General features: G+C 35.3%; 1 protein-coding gene across 1 annotated transcript; it reads right to left on the bottom strand.

Annotated features, from left to right (window-relative positions):
- Positions 1-2,494: 2,494 nt before the first annotated feature.
- LOC107094469 (CSC1-like protein 2) lies at positions 2,495-22,672 on the bottom strand. Its single transcript, XM_015390069.1, has 23 exons — positions 22,502-22,672; positions 17,750-17,915; positions 17,476-17,555; positions 17,258-17,336; positions 17,073-17,110; positions 16,813-16,955; positions 15,465-15,516; positions 15,030-15,138; positions 14,872-14,942; positions 14,688-14,768; positions 13,858-13,975; positions 12,768-12,901; positions 11,560-11,703; positions 10,353-10,506; positions 10,158-10,264; positions 9,975-10,061; positions 7,892-7,957; positions 7,480-7,642; positions 7,176-7,281; positions 6,911-7,078; positions 4,843-4,958; positions 4,698-4,748; positions 2,495-2,919 (listed from the first exon to the last, which is right to left on the bottom strand). The coding sequence occupies exons 2-23, from the start codon at positions 17,888-17,890 to the stop codon at positions 2,785-2,787; spliced, it is 2,343 nt and encodes a 780-aa protein (XP_015245555.1). The 5' UTR covers positions 17,891-17,915; positions 22,502-22,672; the 3' UTR covers positions 2,495-2,784.
- Positions 22,673-22,971: the final 299 nt, after the last annotated feature.

Here is a 22,971-nt window from a genome sequence, read left to right as displayed (position 1 = left end):
CATATGTTCTCCATCTCATCTGACTGAGCTTTTGGCTTTTTTGAAAAGAATAAGCCGGCAGTGCACCAAACAAACAGATTCAACAGATTGTTGAATTGTATGAGTGTAAGGGGGTGGTGGGGGGATGGGGGTTAAAGCTACACATTTCTTTATTTGATGCCTGCCACGCCCAGTTTGCATGCAACTGGATCAAAACTTTCACACACCCATGAGAATAAGCCCTGAACCATGTGGGCTGAAGTGGAGCCAGTGAATTGTGGTGTGTCTAACCCCTTGCCAGATTTAAGTCTGATGATGTGGATTTGGGAAGCCGCTCCATGTAGCTCTAACTGCTGGATGTAGCAGCTTCCTGGGGCCCTCAGTCGTTATATCTTTATTATTTCTGCTCCACACAGGAAGGTTCGGATGTTATATACTCAAGTAGAGATAATATTTCAGGTGTCCAACATCAAACTCACCAACTTTGGAAGGGTACAAGAATATCTGAGTCATAGGTTGCCCAAATCCCCTGCTTCTGAACAGATTTGGTAGGTGACTGGCTTGAAGATGGCCTCTTTATTGTAGCCCTGACCTTTTTTTTTTTTATAGATCGTTATGGGTTAACAACTGTGAGACATATGGAGTTTTATAATTAGGACTTTAATGGAAAACATAACAGTAAAATCCTACTTACCAGCTTCATGCCTGAGCAGTTACAATCCTTCATGAATGGCTTCCTAGGTCAGCTTCAAATAGTTTACCCATCATCTGCTTTTCATGAATGGGAAAAAAAATGTTTTCTTTACATTCTAATATTTTAAATATCAAATTTAAAGTTTGAGCTTCTATTCAGATCTAAATCTAACCTAAATCTAAATCGTTTTAATTGATCGTTTTAAATTCTGTGCAGAATAATTAGTTTAAAGATTGATCACTGTGGGTAACTTTTGAACTAAAAGGACTCTTTTGAGACAGGAAATTAAGCCATAAATCAGATCCCTGGTTTTACTGCACATGCTATGAACAAAAACGACCCCCCTCTCCCCCAAAAAAACCCAACAGTAATCCTACAGGACAGGGATGGCACCCTTTTTTTTCTTTCCGTTTTTTGTTTTTTTAAGTATCCCCAGATTTAATGGCTCATTTAGCGGTGAGCCATAATTGTACATATAAAAATGCATCATGGCACCTTAAAGGGTAAACAAGTGGAAGTTAACATCAGGGGTAAAAGAATGCAAAGTGGGCTTTCAGATCTAAATAAATAAGTCCTAAAAATATAATCTTGTAAACTTTATCCAGCCAAAGTTTAAGCGTGCTTTGGAATGAAAAGCAATCATCAGTTTAATTACCAGACTTCTGTTTTTATCTTTCTGTCGTCTGAAAGGGCTCTAAAGGAATGTGTCGACATTAACATTGCAGAGAACGAACAAGCAAAGTCGTTTTTCTCTCAGAAACTTAAAACCTGCTTCTGAACTAGCATTTGTTCTCCTAGCTACTGCAAGGCTCCATTAGATTACAGCGAGCCTCATCCAAACGTCTCCTTTCACCACGGCGACCAACCTTGCCAATATAGTGTAGCTCTTCATTACCCGATTCAAGCCACTGTGCTAATCACTGCAGCCCCTTCAAAACAGCTCTTTATTTAACAACACTGGTGTTTCCCTGCAGAGGCAGGTACTGTGGTGAGAAAGGTGAAAGGCCAGAAGAAAGAGAGGAGAGGAAAAAGGAAAGGGAACAAAAAAGGAAACAATAGTTAAGGATCAGGTGAGGAGGTGGAGCTGGCAGCACCGTGGTTCAGTAAGCTGGCTCATACCAGTGTCAGAATAGGTTAGAAAGACTCAATGCAACATTGTGTGTTTGACCTTTTTGTTACAGCTTTATGAATATTTCAGAGGATACACATCATCACTGCAGTGCAACAGCGCCCCCCGGTGACAATACAAGCACATATAGACGCGATTCTTCATTCAGTTTAAAATAACGTAAAATATCAACACTGAACTCCTTCACCAAATGTAAACATAAGTCTGAAGAGCTCCTTCTAACAAATGCATATAAAAAGAACATAAAAATCAGATTCAATACAACTGAAATTGCTCTGGTAAAAGGATTCATGAATTCTTTAAAATTAAAATATGGATTTTTATATTCAAAAAATTATCCCTTGACTGAAGGAAAAAAAACTAGCAGATGCAAACCCCAAGCCTTACTTGTAAATTAAGAAAGTGTTTCCTTTTCTCATTTATATTATTTATATTTGTCAATAGCACTACTTGTAGTTTTGGTTTAATAATTCAAACCAAAATAATAATCATGTAGTTAACATAAAAGAAGTAAAAGGTGCATTTTACAATCCTTCCCCTGAGAATAGGAAATATTAACCTGTGGTTACCCAGCTCTTTGGTACTATTTTGTAAGTTTTAAATGTGCAAGTAGCAAACAAGGCATTCTTTACTTTTGGCTTGTTCTGAATGGCAGTTTCTGTTGAATAAATGTTACTTGGTGCTTTTTTTTAAAAAAGGTCTCAATGCTGTGCTCTAGCTAGGCATCTTGGGTCCACAATGATAAGTTTAATACCTAATAAAATTCCTAAAAAAATAAAATTTCCTTCCTATAAACAAGCATTTTAAACCTTACACCCTTTAGATGCACTTTATCACTGGAGATTGTAAGATTAGATTGTTCTTTGTGCATTGGAAGTCTGAACAGGACATGCTGGAACAGTCTGTGAATAGATCTAGGAGAGTTGCAGAATGATTTGAGGGCATCTTTGCTCAAAGGTGTGACATTGTAGAGTTCATGGCATTATGCATCTGTGCTATCCACCCCGCTGAACTTCTCAGGTGGGCTGTCTTCTAAGGAGCCATAAGACTGTTGGTTTTTAGCCTCCTTCATGGTGCTGGCAGGTGATTGGCTATCAAGCACTCTGGGAAGGTAAACCTGCAAATATGCAGTTAAGAAGAGAGGGATAAGTGTAAACATATAAAGTAATGTCCATTATAATTTGAAAACATTTTTTAAACAATCTAAAATAAATGTATGCTATTTTAAACTGTTTTAAAATTTGATTAATCATCATCTGGTTAATAATAGCATTTTTTTTCCCACAATTTTTCCATTCAGGGTGCTATTTTCCTTTATTTTAAAGAGGAAAACCTCCAAGTGCTGTGATTAAAAAAGTAATCATTGTGTGAAAATGTTGCTTGTTTTACTTTTTGACAACTAAAATTATTTAAACTTGAAAAAAAACTATGAGAGCAGTTTTATCAAAAGTTGCCCTGAACAACAAAGAGTTTAAGAGAGCAAAATATAGGACAATAGTGTTTTCCATTACAAATATGCACCCATTTGTTAAGTGACACTAATGCAAAAAAATTATTTTGCAATTGAGGTGTTTCCATCAATGCCTTTTAAATCACACATAAGTTTGTTAGCAACTGTTTGGGTAGACAAGTATAATCTGGCTGTGGACCACTTGAGTCATATATGAACATGTGTGTCTACAATGCAGATTTGCAAACGTTTTCAATATGTCCGAAAAAACCACCCAATCATAATTACAAAACTTTTTCTAAATCGGTCATGTTTCCATTAGACAAATTCCTTTTTGTAATGACGAAAACCTATGCAATTTGAAAGTAAATGGAAAAAAAGCAGATATAACATCCATCCATTTTTTGTCATGCTTATTCCAAGCGGTCTACGGGCGAGAGGCGGGGTATACTCTGGACATGTTGCCAGTCCATCGCAGCAGATAAAACATATGTTAGAAATGGCAAAGGTCCGATTGAAACTGTTAGCTGCTAAAATAATAAATATACTAATTGAGTCATGGTGTAAGGATCTGCATAGTATCGTTTTGAAAAAGTATTGACAAATGAATGAGAGTCAGCTCATACAGTGACTGTGAACTTAGCAAAAAAAAAACAACAAAAAAAACTTTTTAACTAAGTCAGACTTAAAGAAGGGATCAGAACATATAACTAGTTTTGATATCATGCCAGGGCTGATTAGCATAATCAGTGAATAAAAAATATAGAAAAAATCCAACAATTATATTCATTTAGTGTGAAAAACATAAATTGAGAAATATTTTTTTTCTTACAGACTATAGCAAATATGTTCTCTTCTTGTAACATTTCCTATCAAATTTAGATGATCTAGGGATTTGATGAAATTATTGTTCTAGTCGATAACTTCAAGCTGCTTTGGAGTATATATATATATATATATATAATAGAGCAACACTTCAAAATAGGAAAGAAAAACTGTCACAGCAATCAATCCTTAAAATGTCTATTTGTCTATATTTTGGTTAAAACAATTATTAGAAAGTTTAAAACAAGCTTTTTCTTGATTTATGTATGAGATAATGCTCCAGCAATATCATATAATGTAATATGTACCTACAGCTTTTCACAGATTTTGATCAAGGGGGGAAAACTGAAAAAAATCTGATCCTAATCCTGATTTTAAAGAACTTTGGACAGTCCTCTTTGTGAACATTCCACCTTTAGTCTCCTTTGTTGTTGTTCTGCCTTACAATCCAGATATATTCAGACATGATTTTAGTGATTTCTTAGTTAATAACTAACACCAGAAACCTTAACACAAGCTCAGCAAACAAAGTGAAGTCAATTTCAGTTCAACGCGAAGCATTTTCCCAACATGCATAATCGTTGTTTTACTTTTTTAGAGAACACTAATCAGTACACCACCTTAGCACTTTCTTCCACTCCCTCTACTGTAGTCTCGTCCTCCTCTTTGACCTAAAAAGGAAAACAATCCAAATGAATGCTCAGCATGAAGGGTGACGGCATGGCAACATTACGCTCACTTGGGTTGGGGGGGGTTGCGACTTACTGCATAGTTATGCGGACTAAGGTGCTTAAACTGGCCGAAGCAGGTGAAGCCCACACAGATGAAGACAGTGAAACACAAAACCACTAAGGTGAATAGAGATACACCGGTCATGAAACCTGAAAACAAAATAAATATTTTTACACCGTGGACTACAGTTAAAACACACACAATGAGGGAGAGTATGATGATCTACAAGTTTGACATGGTTCCATGTTTAAAATAATTAACATGACGTATTGCTAAGAGCACAAAAACCCAAAACAAAACAGGGTGGATAAAATCAAACAACTATATCCTGACGTATAACTGACATCTTATTGAGAACAGAACAGGTTATGGTCTCTCTGGCTGCGTTTGCTGCTCACAGCTGATTACAAAATACAATCCCTTGATTGTTATAAAGACTTGCAGCATTCTAGCTTTTATTAAACCACAATATATACCTGCAGTCGTCTCACGTTTGCTATAAATCTTTAATTCAGTTTTTTGTTGATGGTTTTTCAGTATTTCAGAGTAAATTACATTGGGTAATTTTCCTTCAGGCCAGACAGGTGAGCTGTCAAAAAGGAATATCCTTATTGAAGTTAAATGATAGGTTGCCTAACACAGCGGTATGCATGGAATCTCAACACGGTAGTCTGTAAATATTTTTTTTTACCGTCACTATAGGAGTAGACACTTCCTGGAGGGTTGTTTCTCCCCCCCCACCCCCTCCCCAAAAGACATTATAAAGGCATGATTTTTATTTTATGAACTTCCAATAATTTCAGTTTTACCATCTTGTACTTTGGACGTAAAACTTTAATTAGCACTTTGAGGCATCTTAAAAAGATTAGAAACCACTCAGACCTGGTTGTTTTCCCACAGCCTAAGAACCTCCGACTCCTATTTCAAACACCCTCTAGAGTCGCTGCTTTTTGTCACCTTAGCTTGTAAGAGACATGCAGTACTGGAACACCTTTAATCTGCTAAGGAGCAGCTAGTTTTGTTTACTAATCTTTAAAGTTGGTTATACTTCACAAAGAGGAATTCTTTTTTGTGAACTTTGACTGCTGAGGGACACGTTATCTACTTTGTTTTTCTTTCTTAAAAGTTCACTTTAAAATATTAGCACTTAAGCAGAAATATTGACTAAACCCAGTGTAAAAAAAACAAACCCTACCTAGGATAAAAGCAACACCACATCACAAAACATACTGTTAATCGAAGCTAATGACACATCCTAATATAGTGAGCACAAATGGGGTAGGAGATTTATGACTTCTACTTGCAGAATAGTGAGTGCTATTTAAAAATGCACATATTTATATGAATTGTTTGCTTTGGGGACGGTTGTGAAATCTGTAGTTAAAATCTCCTGGCTGGAGCATAATAGCACATGACATCCATCTAATCTGATTGAGCCTCAGCTATTCAACAAGAATGGGCCACTTGTCAGTTTGTAGATGTGCAATGCTGGTAGAGACATATCTCATCGGTGATTATAGCTGAACTGGGTTCTTCAAATTGTTAATTTAGCAGTAAAATGTAGGAAACACTTAAGATTTAGAAATGCAAAAAGAATAATTTAACTTAATGTTTCTTACTAGGGCTGGGCAATTAATTGCATTTGCAATATCACAAAATGCAGTTTTCAGATTGCAGAGGTGCTTAATTTGTGTCATACTACATTTAACATTAGGTGGCAGGAATATGCTTAAAGTGGGTTTTCAACCCCACTGAAAAAAGAGAGATGCAGCTAGCCTGCAAATAGAAGTTAGCACTTTTTTACAGAATAATTTCAGTAAAGTCCTGCCCTGCTCTGGAAACACCAGCTCCTAAGGTCATGAAAAATGTTAAATCCTGTAGTAAAACATTTATATGATTGTGGAAAGGAAGTGCAAAGAAAAATCAAAATAAAATCGCAATATTACCGTAGTTTAAAATAATTGCAGTTTTTGTTTTTGGCAAAATTGTTCAGCTCTATTTCTTACTCTTTAAAATTGGAAACTTGTTAAACTTTTTGGGTCTAAATAAAAACAATGGATTTCATTGGTTACATTAAAATGTTAAAACACTTATTTCTAACCTGCTCTAAGGACGGTGAGGAAGTAGAGCCATATCAGGGAGAGGATTGGTGCTGTTAAAGCCAGATCAACAGCTCCTTGGTGGACTTGGCGGTCAAGGCGAGTAGGTAGGTATGCAAAGAACAGGTTGTGTCTGTCCACCAGGTGTTTGAGCAATATGTAAAGAAGCCCTGATTGAATTAAACAAAGTCACAAATTACAAAACTGCTCATTATACTTTACATTAGACTAACCATGATGCTGAATACCAACTATTAAACTCCTTACCAAATGGCATAATGATGGGGCAAATGATGCTGTAAGCCAAGATGACACTGAAAACACACAGAGTCCAGCCGTACATGGCTCCATATTCAAACTCATATGCTTGGTGCTGTAAAATAAAATAAAAATGACATTTACTGTTCATTTAAGCAGTGGATATATTCTTTCCACACAAAATGTGGCTTATATATATGGTATAGAACAAGCCTAGAATGAGAAATAAAGGTCAAAAGTTCCTCCTGCATCCTTTTATTAAGAATTAACATGATGAAAAGGAAGAAACAAAGCATGAAATAACCTTACAAACCTGCTGGACATATTTCCTTTCTGCAGCAGAGCGTGCAAGCATCAAACGTATTGCATAGAGCAGTAACCCTGGCAACCGCAACAGCTCCATCCCAGAGCCCACCAGGGCGGCCGCGATCACGTAGTTTACGAAGAACGCCCCTTGATCCGGTAGAAACACACACCTGGTGGATCGATTTAAATCAAGAGAACCGTTAAAACCATGAAGGCGTGACAAACGCTAACTTGTGAATAAATAAAAATATCTACAGCAGCATAAAAATAATTAAACTAGATTAAGAAAGTGATTGGTTGAGACAAATTTACACAACTTCCAAATACCTTCACCAGAAACCAATCAAAACCTCTGGTATGATTTAATTTGTATATGAAGTAAATTAGCCAAAATATAACCAATCCAACCAAATACTCACTCAAATCTTGTTTTCCCATCAACTATGAACTTTTTATCAAACAGCCAGCGGAAAAACCAGGCAAGACTAAAAAAGACAAACAAAAAATTACTTAAAGCTAGGAATTAGAAAGCAGTCTCATCTGACAGTTGATTAATACAAGTATGCAAAAAGAAAGTGGTCATTAATTTATAAGGAATCTTCTGAAAGGATCAAGAGGATTTGCAGGCTGAGAGGTGACTGTACTTCCTAAGGAAGCTTAGGTCCTCTGGTGCATATCTTCTATTAGTCTGTTGTGGAGAGTTTGCCATCCTCTGCTCGGGTAACGCCATCGAGTAAATGACAAAGAAACCTTTGTCATTTGCTCTAAAACCTCAGAAGATTCTTCATAAAATGAAGAACACTGTCAACAACAGTAATCATCTTCTGCAGAAGATTGTTTTACACCAACAGTGTTTTCAGTTAGACTCCAGATTTGGTTCAAGGCAGACCTCTGCCTACAGCTACTAACATCTAAAACTAAATGAACATTCTGGAATTGAATATGAGGAGTTAATGAGGATTTCTCCAAAGTGCAAAGAGCTCTCTGAATTAACAATAGGTTATTGCTTTAAAGTTAGTGCTTCTCAACTAACTTCTCCCTCTATTGTAACACAATGGGGAAATTCTGGTGTTTACCGCAAAAATATTATAGAAAATATTGTCACACATATGTGGACCTTAGAAAAGTGTATAAGAATAACAAATTAGTGAAGAGTTAAAAAATAAAATACTGTGCTGGTAAGTGTTTTGACAATATAAATACTGTGCACCTGGAGAATAAATAACCAATATGGACATTTTGCAGTATATGTAGTGCCTTTTTTACATTTTGAAACGCTGTAACCGCAAACATTAAATACACCAAACTGAACGTAGTTTTTGTGAAGCCAAAAGAAAATTATACTTCGTAGCTTTTTGCAAATCATTATTCAATAAGTATGATTATATTCAGCTCTACGTTAATACTTTGTATAGGCAAACATTTTAGGGCCTCTCTCTACTACTTTAACGTATTACGAGATTAAAATACCTCAGTCTAAGGTGGATTAGATAAAAAGAATCTGAGAACAAGAATTGAAGTCTTGCCTCTGATGGTCTATTGGATAAGGTCTGGACTTTGACTGTACCAAAGCCATAAATGATAAGCCATTTGTAAAACATTTCAGTTTACTTCTGGATTATAGTTCAGGGTCACTGTTCTGCTTGAAGATGGACCTCTGGGCTCATCTTTTAGTCTCTAATAGGTATCAAAGTAGGATTAGATCTCCCCTTGTCTTCATTGACAAAGATCCTGTCTAGGAATGGAGTACAATCTACCTTTAGATAAAGATAAAATATTGAGATTTTTAACAACAAAGACAATCTCTAATTAATGATGTTTTTAAACCCCAAAAAACTGATCATATGACTGACTTCAACCCATGTGTGCTGCTCTTCTACATTTTTAGAGATTTGCTGCAGCTGGAGTAAAGATATGAGATTTTTCTTCTTCTTTTTTTTTTTCTTTTTTTTTTTTAGTATATGTATCATGTCTTTGTTGAGCCATTGTCTGCATGCAGTTCCAAATTTATTGCATTAAAACACTTTAAAAAAAAAATACTTTTAGTATTCCTTTTTTCATTGCTACTATATATAATACAAAATATAACTGACAAAATCTAAAGTCTATACTTTTAATCCCACAATCCCACACCAATGTGTTGCCACTTCCATGCTTCACACTGGTAAAGAAATGTGCAACACTGCACACACAACTTTATGGTTTGATTTTTATCAAATTAAAAACTATTTGCACTATTTATTCAACTTTACAATATTGGATCATCTTATTGAATAACTATAATCCACTAAAGGATGAAAAAGTCAAAAGTGGTCTGGACACTTTTATGGCACTAAGGAGTAAGCATGTTTTAATTCAATATTAGCAGATGCATATAAAGTGAACAGAAATAAAAATCAGGTTAATTTTTGCCAACAACAAAAAAACAACTAATAAAAACAATAACCTGATTGCGCCACTGTAACCTCCTCCTATATAATGTCAGTGCTTGTTCAGAATTACCTGGTGAGTCCTAGCGAGGGAAGAATAAGGACCATGAAGAGCAGAAAGAAATACAATTTGCGCATCATGCTCAGCTGCTCGCTGGACCTGGAATCCAGATTGTAGTGAAATTAGGAAAATGTAGCCCCGTCAGCAGAAAGTTTACCATGTTTTCTCCACCAGTGAGTAATGTGTTCTTAATACCTGGTCCAGTGGGCCTCTCCTAGAGTAGAGTAGTACACTATTGTAGGCAGCAATGCAGAGAAAGACCAAAGCAGAAGAGTTGGGAAGAACTGGCTAATGATGGGGCTCTGGATAAAGAAAATAACAGTATCCTAATGATTAACACCTATTGAAAACAAAACCATGATATATATTTTTTTTAAGTTCAGAACTCACATTAAGGGAGTGGATTGGCTGTGTCACGTTGAACTTGTCGATGACGTTAATGATGATGGTGGGAGTCGTCAGGAAGGTGAGAAGGATAAACAGAAGGAGGTTTATTCCCACACAGCGGATCAACCAGCAGAAGCCGCCCACTGAAAGGTTCTCCCTGATGGTCATGGAAAGTTAGTAAAAGCACAAATAACCAAAGATTATAGTGTGTAACTTAAATATGGGAATCTTTTCAAACTTTAAGGTGATCAAACAACCGAGTGTATTTGGTTATAATAGAAATTAATGTTTAAAACAGCTAAGTATATGCGCACATTACAGTTTGGCCTAATTTCTTGCAAATATATACTATAAATGTGTATATAAATAAACAGATGGTTTTACTAAATATCATTTAGAGAAAATATAGCTTCTTTTCCCGTTATACTTGGCTGTCAGATTGTCCACCCTAACCCCTACATAGGGCACTATGTGGGGGTTACACCATTTTTAATGAGTTTCCAAATGTCTAGTGGATGAAAATGTAGTGGACTCAAAATTCCCACAAAGCACCTTGAAAAGTAGTTTGCATCCAAAATTGTTGTGTGGTTAAGTCCTCTTGGGACAAGATTTATGATTGGTTATAAACGAAAAATGTGATTCCTAATTCTAAATATAAAGGAGTTAAATTAGGCATTACTTTTCATGATAAAAATTTTGAATTTTTATGTAATATTATTTTCATTATGGGAAAATTCTTTATCCACAAGTGCAGATTATTTAAAGTTTCTCAAAATTTTCAAGCATTCCAAAATGATATTAAAAGTTTTCATGCCTCGATTAAGTTACTGAAGAACAACAAGGCCTTTAAGTTTTCAGACTTGATAGCAATATACTTTAGCTAAAGCTTTTTTTTATATATTAATTTTCTTTCTCATTCTTTTATATTGTTTCTTTTTTGCAAAGCATCATGGGATTTATTTTGGGGGAGAAAAAGAAAAAAGGAGGCGGAGTTACATGTCCAACGGAGAGCGAAAAGTAGTGATCATCTGTCTAAACGATTAGTTAACTGACTTCACTATAAAGTCCACTACATAGTCCCTGCTCTATATACTGATTGCGGGGTTAGGGGCTAGGGTGGACATTCGGACACAGCCCTGGTCTTTTTAGTTCCTCATTATGATATACAGGGAACACCTGCTGTATGGCGGGTTGCTGGTTCTGATCTTACCAGTAAATACTTTTGGGATGTGGAGCAAAGCTGACCATCCATTCGTTTACATTTAGATCTCTGCTGACAGACGAAGGCTGAGGCCTCTTCCCACAGCAGCAGTTTCGCCCTCCACTCTTGATCGCATTGAAGTCTTTTAGAATGCTGCATGGATTTAAGCAGCAGTTAGGGATATTATAGAAATACTATTGACATAAATGTGTCCAAAATGATTTAATCATTTAATATACATTTTATGTCAGAGACTGCATTAAAGAAATATCCCTATACTTAGAATATCTTCAATATATTTTTTTGTTGAATTTGATGTAAAACCTACTTTACTTCTTCTTTTTTAAAGGAATATCTGAACACTGTGCCATGTGTTTGTGTACAGCCTTGTTCCTTTGAGAGCGCTTCATGAATTCCAGTCTAACCTAATTATTTCACAAGTTGTTTTGAGTTTATATCAGAATAAACCCAGCTGTTCTGTGAAGGCCTTAGATGGTTGTTAGAGAACATAGATAGAGCAGTGAACACAGACAGATCACAGATAAAGTTGTAGGGAGGATTAAAGCAGGCCTAGTTTATAAACAAAATATGCTGAAACTTTAAGTCTCACTGATAGGCTGGCCAATGAGAAAAGCTGCAGAGATCCAGAGTTATGCAGGAGATTCTATTGAAATCTATTTGCTGTGCTCTCAATGGGAGGCACAAAGGAAGCCATGTTTACAGAAAAGGATTCAACTCCTATTTTTTCCACAGAAATAAAGAGAACTTGTGGAAGAAGAAGAGGTTTAAGTAAAAATATTTAGCCCACAAGATATCTACTGTGTTAAGTGGAAAATTATTAATGTTCTCAGTTAGACATGGTGGTAACAGCTTTATGCTGTGGGATCTCTTTATAGACCAGAGATAACTACATTTGTGAGAGAATGTTGAAAGACAGAGAGAGTTTAAAGCAAGAAAGAAAACTAGTGCGATGCTACAAGAAGAGACTGGAAGGGAAGTTTAACTTCCAGTAGGACAATGTCCCGAAACCTATAGCAAGAGGTGCAAAAGAATGCCTCATATTAAAGTGTATGTATAAATCTAGACCATAATCTGATCTCACTTCTGATCTCACTTTACAATAAAAATCAATGTTGTGGTTCTAGAATGGCAGAATTCCTTTTCAATATAATGCAACTTCTTCTTTTGTAAACACAGAAAGAAGAACCAATACTCACTACTTTGCCATAGCCTCGTTCTCTAATGTGACAAAAGCCATACCCAGCGGATCCCGTGGGACTTCCTCTGCTTGCTGTCTCATTTCTTCCAGCAACAGCTTTTCTTTATACTTGTAATATGATATGGCATCGACCTAAGTGAAAACACATACAGATTTTTAGTCATTTGCTTTATAATAAAATATTCCCTGTCCATAAAATTTTCCTTTAGTTTTTTTAAATGATTGTTGGAGTCTTTTCTTCTTAAAATATCACAGCCTACTTTTAAGTTCAAAGCTGAGTACACCATGTTGTTTTTGTCATGAGTTATGGTTTTCCCTCAATATCTAAAGAGATTTCACCCAATTTTACTTACATTTGCAATTAAAGTGTGACTGAGGTTTCCAAGCTGTCAGTGTTACACAACCTGCTGATTGCAACACTATCAAAATCACAGGGTTTCAATTACATTTCTATTTCAAAATATCATCCTATGTTTTTGAATTTTACAGAGATTCTGATATATAATGTGGATAAACATCAATCTAATCACAAAGTAGTATCAAGATTTGAATACCTGTAGGTTGTAAATAGGATGCAACTCTAAATGTAATTTTTTTTAAATACTGTTTCTGAACAATGATGCCTTAGGTTCTGTCAAATAAAAAAAAAATGTGTATGTTCTGTTTGGTATTTTAAATGAATATCTTTTAAGGGTAACCGGTCCATTCAATCATCAATTTCAAACGTTTGTGAGTGCAAAAACAGACTGAAAGGTTATTTCCCTGATATGTAATTGAAGTGCATGCTTAGTAGGTAAGTAGGGAGTGTCACTAGTGAATGGGATCAGCACAGCACAATCACACAACTAATTTAGTTCATTTAATACAAATGGGTTTTCAGTTATACTTAAGAACTACATCCATTTTATTGGGTTTGATGAAATAAATCTGGATTGAGATTAAGTCTTGAAAAACATTTGAGTCTTGAGAAACATTTGAAACATTTGATCTTAGATAAGTTAGATTGCTAAAGCACGTGGAAAAAAAAAAAATCCTGATTCCTTTTATCCTTAATATGAACAACGCCTTGATTACAGAGTGAGACTCACCTTTTCACAACTGGAGCAGCAGCATAGGTGGCCACATACACGAGGGCTGATCAGTTCACGCTCCCCTGTTTTCTCCAGGACACGCTCATAATATCGCAGGTTTTTGCCAGCCCGAACCCTGGGTTGGAAAAACAGAAATATATAAACAGAGACAGTTGATTTTTAATAAAAAGTTTAAAAAAAGCAAACCATCTATAAACTGCTTTATGAGCAGACTACATCTACTCATATAAGTACATGTAGTACATATATACATATTATATATATATATTCACATACAATGCTTTTCTCAGACTTTTAAAAACACCCTTAAAAAAAACAGGACTTATTACTGCCTCTAAACGTAACACAGAAACACAACCACTCCCTTCTGCTGACCGTAGTTGTGTTCATACGCTGCATCTTTAGCACTTACAGAGCAGTAAAAGTGAATATTCCACTTATAAGAGACATAATAACCTGTCAGCTGATTGTCATGTGGATAAAAGAGGGTTAGGAGGATATAATGAGATATATGAGAGTGTAAGTTTGCTATTTTCTCTACACAAGGCTAACTGCATAATACTGTTTTGTTGTACAGACAGACAATTCATCCCTTCATGAGAACCTAACTTTTATGCTACATGTGAAATTCTCTAATCTGGAGATGATTATATGTGATAGGATGGCTGAAACTTGCAGTAAAATTATGGGTTAGACTATAGAGAACATACAACAATATAAGAGTACAAAAAAGAAAATTGTTAAAGCTGTTAAATTAGGATTTAATAAGTTTGTTTCATGTAAAAATAATTGTGTGATTCTAAAACCAGCTACTTCTAAAATCTCACCTTTCCTTATCAAGGTACATAAGTTTGGCCACATCGTAGCCCAATGTCACTGCACACACTTTGCAAGAAGGATACGCCTCCCTATGGACAAACATGGCAGCAGATGAGGAGTTTAAAAGATATTAACTATTAATATGGTTGTTTCATAACAAAAAGTCACATAACATAAATTCATCCAACATACGTAAAGTGGGTTTTTACTTGTTCCTCGGTTGTTCTTTTAGGAATTGCACACACAAACAGGGTGTTTCTAGCCTACAAAAAGAATGAGACCAAAGATGTGTGACCAAAAACTTCACATCAGTTGTTTAGTGTGATAAATACATTCAATTAGAGACTTACTTTTTCTCTGCGCATGCCTTTCATTTTGGATGTGTGTAACCGCAGCAACAAAACCGTCAGGAACAGGTAGACAATCGCAAACACAGTGTGGAGCCATAAGAAATTGTTTCTGGAATCAAAATTGGTAGTGACCATTGAGAAAAGTGATAACTGCCCTGTGTACCAATTTACTTTGAGATAATATTCCAGAGATTAACTCATACAGCTTTTTTAAGGCCGATGCTGATATCTAGATATCAGTTTAATCAATCCCTGGTATGTGCTGCTTTCTCTTCTTCCAGTTATATGATAGTTAAATAAATGCAATATATATACCAATACATGGGGGAAAAAAGCAAATATCAGCCAAAAACATCAACCTACTGATGTATCTGTCAATCTCTAGAATATACCAAAATGTTGTTGTTTTTCTTTTAAATTTCTAATCACACTTACTGGGTAGAGAGATTCGCAATAGTCGTCCTTCCAAAACTATGAGCATCGTTTCCTAAAAGAAAGAAGTTTATTTTGTCAAACAATATTAGACAAACACAAATATGTTGAGTGTCTAGCTTTACCTTAATAAAGAAAAGGAATCTTGTTTTTTGAGTATTTCTTTCCATTTTATATTTTCAAATGCTTTACAAAAAGCAAAAACTCAGGGAGTAACACAGAGGAGTAATACCACAGATTTTTCATTTAAGCTGGTTTTTTCACTTGGTTCCAACAAGCCCAATAATTTTTTACACCAATGCAGTTACATGCACAGTTTATATCTGCACACTAAGTGCTTTTGTACACCAATGCCTTTATTTGCATTTTTATATGCTTCTTGAGTGTTTTCTACCCCCATCCTATTATTTGCAGTTCTATTCTTTTGAAAGGAGCTGCTGTTTTTATTTCATTTTTGAACATTTTCCGTTAGATCTGGGTATTCCCTTTTTTATATTCTTGTGTGTATCTGTATGCTTTCTTTGTCTCTCTGCTTTGCAACGTCACACCTAAATTTCCCCACGGTGGGACAATAACAAGTGTTTCTGTTTTATTCTAATTTGTTTAAATGTTTTGGTTTTATAGAAAAGAATCTCATATTTTTTATGAGATTTATTTTCTTTTGTAAAATCTTTGATGTGCATCTTTCAAGCAGATGTATCACGCTCCATCGGTTTAACCTCTTGCTTATGTGAACCACCATAACACATCCACATTGGCGTTTAGTTCCATTCTGCGCTGATTTATTAAATAATTTATTTCTGTTTGCGTTTAGCTGTGAGAAATTATAAAGATGAATAATTGTGAAAATGTTTAAATCTCTGTTTACTCACACATTATTGTCCATTTCTTATTAAAACCGTTTTACAGTATTTATAACTCTAAACCCATGTGATCAGTAGGTTTATATATATATATTTTTTTTTTACAAAATATGACTGGTGATAAACCACAGAAGCAAAGAGTGGATATTATTAATTTGTCACAAACATTTTCTTAAAAGAAAGGAATAGCAGTAGATGAATGAGAACTATTTTAAGCCATGATCTGTCATGTGTAAACTAAAGCATGAATAACAGCAAATATTTTGAAAGGTTAGAGGAAGAAAAAAAAACTCCTATGCCAGACATGCAATTGTGTTTGATCTCTTCCTTTTTTCAGTTCTGCTTCATTGCAGTGCTCTACAGGTTAGCATTCCTCCTATTTACACATTTGCTGTGCATAACAGTATGCTTGCGTGCCATTATGGACTTTCATGCCTATGAACTTAAGTTTCTAGGAGACGGAGTTGGGCGTGACTTGTTAAACTTACGGAAAAGTTTCCCGGTCATGTTTACGGGCAGAATGATTGCCAGGGAGGTAATAGTGAGGACCGCCAGCAGGATTATCAAATGTCGCTGGAAGGACAGGTAGTGAACAGCATCCATGCCACATTTCTCTTTTATTTTTTCATCACTGAAACATATAAGGAGAAATCAAACAAAAACAATACATGATTTTTAGCATCTGATGAGAAAACAAATATAAATGAAATAAAATCCAAGGTGATTACAAACAGCTCACGACACTCACTCCATTGTCAGGATGTAGGGCAGCCAAGAGCAAACTCCCTGCACAGAAACAGAAAAACAGTATTGCAAAGAATAAAAATGGCGGCGACTTCTTTTCAGTTCAGAATCAACTTTAATCATAAAGTTGTGTGAATGAAACTGAGTTTGCTTTTTTATTATGTTTAATAATAAAGATTTTTTTCTTACCGACTCATATTCAGGGTTTTCAGCATTGGATGCGGTGGATGGCATACGTCCATAACGGCGATGTTGTGTTTCACTAAATCTATAATAAAAAGTTCACTGTTTAGTTTTTAAAAATTTTTTTTTTCCTTTTAATTTATTGTCATGTTTATATTCTTGGAGTTTGCCACAAGTTCAAGTTCTAACAGCCGTAAAACATGCATGCTAAGGTATTAACCAACCCTTCATTGTCTGCAACCAGGGCTAAACGACCGTAGTTCCAGAATGTCTTTCTGATGACAGTGAAGAGGAACAGCAAACACTGAAAAAAAAGGCAAATTTAGGCTAGGTATGACAGCTTTGTAGAGAATGAATAAGATGAATGAATAACAACAAAGAAAACATGTACTGAGTTGTGTTTTTAAGACCAAGTCATGAAGAAAAATATTTTCTAGTCACATGCTTTGTAATGCTAAATATATCAGTTATGCAACACAATGACAGATGGACACATACAATGAAAACGCAGAAGTCAAGCAGGAGGACGACTGGAACGCCTCCGAAATCCAGTCCTGTGAGAACAGTGCTCTGGTTGGAGTTGAAGCAGCTTAAAGTAGGAGTACTATTAGAGACCACCAATGGCCACAAAGAAGACATCGCTGGAGCAAGGCCAGCTGTATATCTGTAGAGAATAAAAGAAAAAAAACAACAACTAATTAATTAATTAATCTCAAAGAGGTATAATGAAAATGAAAATAATAAAAAAAAAACAACTGTAGATGTAGATTTCTGGGAATCAGTGCTTCATTATCCTTCACAATTTAGGGAAAACACATTTTTCAACACCATACTAAAAACCAGGGCATGAAATTGGTGAAACTGTCAACCTACCTGAATGTTAGCGGCTAACCAAAAACAACAAAACACAAAGCAAGGGTTGAGTTGTTGTCCAATTAGGTAACATATGGTTTATTAAGCAGGACCTGCTGTTCTCTTTAATTTCTTAGAAAATGTGGCAAAAACAAGGCTTTTTTTTTAACTGTTAGAAAAGTTAAACCCATTATTAGTGTGCAGCTGTCAAGAATCAAAATGGATGGATGGATGGGTTTAAGTTGGGTAACACTGATTACAAATCAGACATGCCCATATATCAATATATTAAGTCAGTTAGCAATAATTTAAAAGGTTGCTACGTCTGTGACATTAGTTAGTTAGTTTATTCTAGGAATAAACCCATTCCTCTTTACTTTCTAAGCAGACTATGAGCTCACAATTGCTCTCAGTGTTATTAGTCTGAAATGGTCACAATAGAGAGAGGAGGGTCAGCAAAAAGAGAAAAATATCTATTGCATAAAAGTGACTTGAGACTGAGATGCTGCAGCAAATTTTATTGCTTCTCTTCCTAATTCTATCTCAAAATTTTGCTTTTTATATTTTTCAAATTTTTATTACCATAATACAAGTAGCAGAGGGAAGGTGAATAAAGAATAATAGCAGCTGAGAAGAAATCAGATCCATGGCTTAATAGTATCAACTGCATTTTTTACTCTTCCTAATGCTATTTCAAAATGTTGTTTTCCATTTTGTCTCTAATATTAACTAACATAGCATAAAGAGCAGAATCAGGGAGGAGATGGACGAGAGGCCAGCAACCGGGAGAACGATGTAGTGTCTTTACAGATAAGGAGAAACAATAACTTTCTGAGAATATCTATTGCAGAGAGAAACCAGGCACGTATTAGGAAAAGATTTTCACAGATATTTTACAGGAAACTAAACTTGAATGCAAGAGACTGATAAATTATTCTGAAAAATGTGTCTTTATTTCTGAGATGATGGCTATGGCCCTGGAAATATGGGTATGGATTCTATCAATTCCGTTATTGTTGTTATGATTATTTATCTAAATGTTATAGATATTAGACTTGTCTTGAAAATAAAAATATTAATATGTACAAATGTAAAAACACCATTTTAAATTTATGTAATGTAAAAATAAAAAACAAGAAGAGAGTCGAACCTTGATGCAAAAAAATGACCCAAAAAAATCAGTTAAACATGTAATTAGATCTTCATGCATTATTTATCTCATTTTCTAGTTTAGATTCTAGTCATACCAGGTCAGATACAGTTTTCATGATCTAGATCTAGCTATAAATGAGATTAAGTTAGATAATAACCCAACAGCACTTTAATGGGAAAACCATTCTAAAGCATTTTCTGAGTCTCTCATTCTTATTTTAGGCTCAACAAAATTTTGGCTGGTAAATAAAGCACTGTTGCGATGGATACTGACCAAGAAACTTAACTTCAGGCCCTGTTAACAACTAGTGATAGTTAAACGTTTACCTTTAACACAATGCAAGTGTTAAGAAACCTTTGAGGTTAACTGAACTAAGCTTTCCAACAGTTCTTGCAATGGCTGTAGGATTTAAGTTTCATAAGTCAAACATTTTAAGCAATCATTGAATAATTAATGAAAACCTTACTACCGATAGTGTACTCTAAACAGAAATAATAGTAGGTGGATGTTACTAAGGACCTAGATGTTGCTGTTGTTTCTTATTCACCTTCTTTTTTTTACTTAATATAGACATTTTTTTGATAAAGAGCTTTTTAATTTGTGCATTTTGTTTTGCTCAGCATATTTTATTTCCTGCAGTGCATCTGTCATTGTGGCTTGCTTGCGATGAAAGACATTTTTATCTTGAGCTGAAGGCTATCAATCCGACTGTTGTATGCCCACATTTAACCACATTTAGACTCTTGCATAATGAACTTTATAAAGTTGTCTTTAGGCTTACAATTTTCAGCAGCAGTTTGCCCCAGATATTGCTAAGATGAAAAACACTCTAGAGTTTCCTGTTTTTCAACATTGTTTAATCCTTTAATTCAGGTTCTAGAAATAGCTTGGTTAATAACACTGCGGTAGGTCAAGGCCCAAAAAAAGTAATGGATTCAGAAACTCTATGAACCTAAACCATGCCTATAGAGATTTCAAGATAAGTCCTGGAACTACTGCCGTTTTCTCAAGCTCCCAGGGTTACGATAGTTTACTTTGCTTAAAGCACAAACAAATATTACTATGTAGACATTCTCCTGCTCTTAATCGCTCCTATTTTGAAACTGCAGTTGGTAAGCTACATCTGTTAACCAAAACTACAGGGTCAGAGCGCATGGGAACACTAATGAAACAGCTAATACTACCTATTTATACTACTAAGTATTATATATATATATATATATATATATATATATATATATATATATATATATATATATATGTGTGTGTGTGTGTGTGTGTCATTATATTCTTCTCCATTGTGCTTGAAAACAACTTACTGAAGCAGGGTTTCTCCAACACCATGCATGCAGCCATTGCTGCACCCTAAATGCACCAGGGTGCGTTATCACAGATTCTTCCTCCCAGCAGCTGTAAGACTCTATAACCATCACTGTTCCCAACAACCTCAAGACGTTTTCACATTCATACTAATTTTTGCTGTCTCTTTCTCAGTAACATGCTGCCTTTTTTTTTTTTTTTTTTGCAGATCTCTTGTATTGCTACTATTTTCACATATCCATTACTGTAAAATTGTTTACAGCTGTTTATTGATTATTTATTCTCCAGATACAAAGTATTTATATTATAAAAACCCTGTTAAGTACAGTATTTCATTTGTTTATTTTCTTAACTCACTTTTTCTGTTATTTTTATACAGTTTTATAAGGTCCACATTGTGACATTGTGACAACTTATGTTTGGCTGCTGCTGTAACACCACAACTTTTCCACTGTGTGACAATAAAGGGATTTTCTATTCTATTTTTCAATTTTTTGCTTGAGTCCATTCGTTCAAATAATAAATACGGAATGTAACATCAACTGTGATAATCCATGTGTAACATTCAACATGTTCGTTTTACAAACTAATATGTACAGCTGTTAAATTCTTAATCCTTGCATGCATAGAGCTTTCATACTGCAGACCAAAGGCGTAGCCAGAACATTTTATAAGAGTGGCCAGGCAATAACTAATGTACACTGAGGGGTGGCCGAAAGCAGATAGGCACCAAAACCTCACAGTCAATCTACACTGTTCGAACAGGAAATTTAACAAGCAAAAATCCATATTTTAAAAAAATTAATAAAGACAAACTATACTTTCCAACAGCCTTTTCTAACACATAGACAAATATGTTCAAACGTCCATGCTTTCTATATAAAAGGTATAGTGGATAATATACTTTCAGGTTTGAGTTTTGGCCGAACATTGCTTACCTACTTTTATCAGTAATCATTCCACATAAAACTGTTACTTAAAAATACTAATATCTAGATAAATTGATTATTTAATATGTTTTTATTAAAACAGCTATTTATCTATGATTTCACTGAACACTTCTAAGTTACTTGCAGAGACATTTTCATTTTACCCCATAAAACAAAATCTATTTCTGAAGAGCATGCATTCTGTACTTATAATCTTTAATGTTAATATATTGATGTGTAGAATAACCACAGGGATTTTTTTTATGTGTAAAGTAATTGTTAATATATAAGAAATGTTTTGAATATTCTACTTGAGAGTATTACTGCTGCCACCATCTGTATTAGAGGAAAATAAAGGGTAGGGGGTTTCCACAGGTGAGGCCAATGATTGGATAAGGGTGACCATGGCCACCCCTGGCCCCCATCTAGCTCCGCCCCTGCTGCAGATAAGGATTTCTATAGGCAAGTTTGCGGATTATTCGTTTATTTTGAATTGCATTCATGTGCAGCATCAATTCGAGCTGCTGATCGTTGAGAAGTAGATAACCTTACAGATCAAACGATCAAACATCCTGCTGACACTCAGGGACAGAGCAGCTTGTGTACTCAACGTCAAGTTAATTGTACTGGTTCTGCAAGTAATCAACCACAGACACGCCCTTCTTTTCTCCAAAATAGACGAAGTCATGAGGAAACAAGACTTGCCAGTGGTGAAGAACAACAAACCAGCATTTCTTAATCACATCTGATAATCATTTTAACTTACAGGTTCGACTCCCGTCTCAAAGCATGGGGAAGAGTGTCAATCAACAGCTGTTAAGTACTCTCTGACACGTCACTGAACGACCGTTAAAGATGTCAAAGTATTAACAATAACCGCGCTAGTAGTCGCTTAAACTCCTAAAACAGTGGGTTATTTAACAAACTAAATTAGAAACACACTAACGGAAGTTCCCCAAGAAGTTTTCTATTTAGACAAATAATCCATTTACTTACCTCCAAAAACGCCGCACGTCAAATTCAGGATTAAAGCCAAGGATGAAACTCAATTTCTTTAAACGCCAGCCGATTAAATCACAGGGAAAAGCCCATGTTTTACAGCCCCTATTTCTATGGAAAGTATATTTCCTGTTACCGTAAATAACCGAAGTGTGCGGGACTCCTTCCCTCGCTGTTCCGCACATGCGCAGATGCAGCGAACTTACTGATCTTCAGTCTCGTGCTCGCCCCTCCTCGAGCCGCCCTAGATTGACCTGACAAGGTGGTACTTGAAAGAGCTGTGTGCACAAGTTACTGTTTTCACTGCTGGAAATGGAATTTACAAAGTTGTAAAAATATGACACCGACAAGAAAGAACCACTGAGATAGATAAAGGAGCACAGGAGTGCATTTTATTTAGAAAAGAAGAAGAGAAATCATCACCACAGGCATTTCTTAAAGAAGATAGATAGATAGATAGATAGATA

Source organism: Cyprinodon variegatus, unplaced genomic scaffold, assembly GCF_000732505.1.
Source record: "Cyprinodon variegatus isolate N-32 unplaced genomic scaffold, C_variegatus-1.0 Scaffold485, whole genome shotgun sequence".
NCBI classification, from domain to species: Eukaryota; Metazoa; Chordata; class Actinopteri; order Cyprinodontiformes; family Cyprinodontidae; genus Cyprinodon; species Cyprinodon variegatus.
Note: the sequence above shows the minus strand (reverse complement) of the source record. Positions and strands in the feature narration are given on the sequence as shown.

What these genes read in the sequence shown, in the direction of transcription:
- LOC107094469 (XM_015390069.1), bottom strand. Translation starts at nt 17,890, where the DNA reads ATGTCTTCTTTGTGGCCATTGGTGGTCTCTAATAGTACTCCTACTTTA. An exon ending in AAAACCCTGAATATGAGTCG is followed by an intron (nt 17,111 to 17,257) that starts GTAAGAAAAAAA and finishes GTTTCTGTGCAG; the next exon opens with GGAGTTTGCTCTTGGCTGCC. An exon ending in GCTGCTCCAGTTGTGAAAAG is followed by an intron (nt 12,902 to 13,857) that starts GTGAGTCTCACT and finishes GTTTTCACTTAG; the next exon opens with GTCGATGCCATATCATATTA.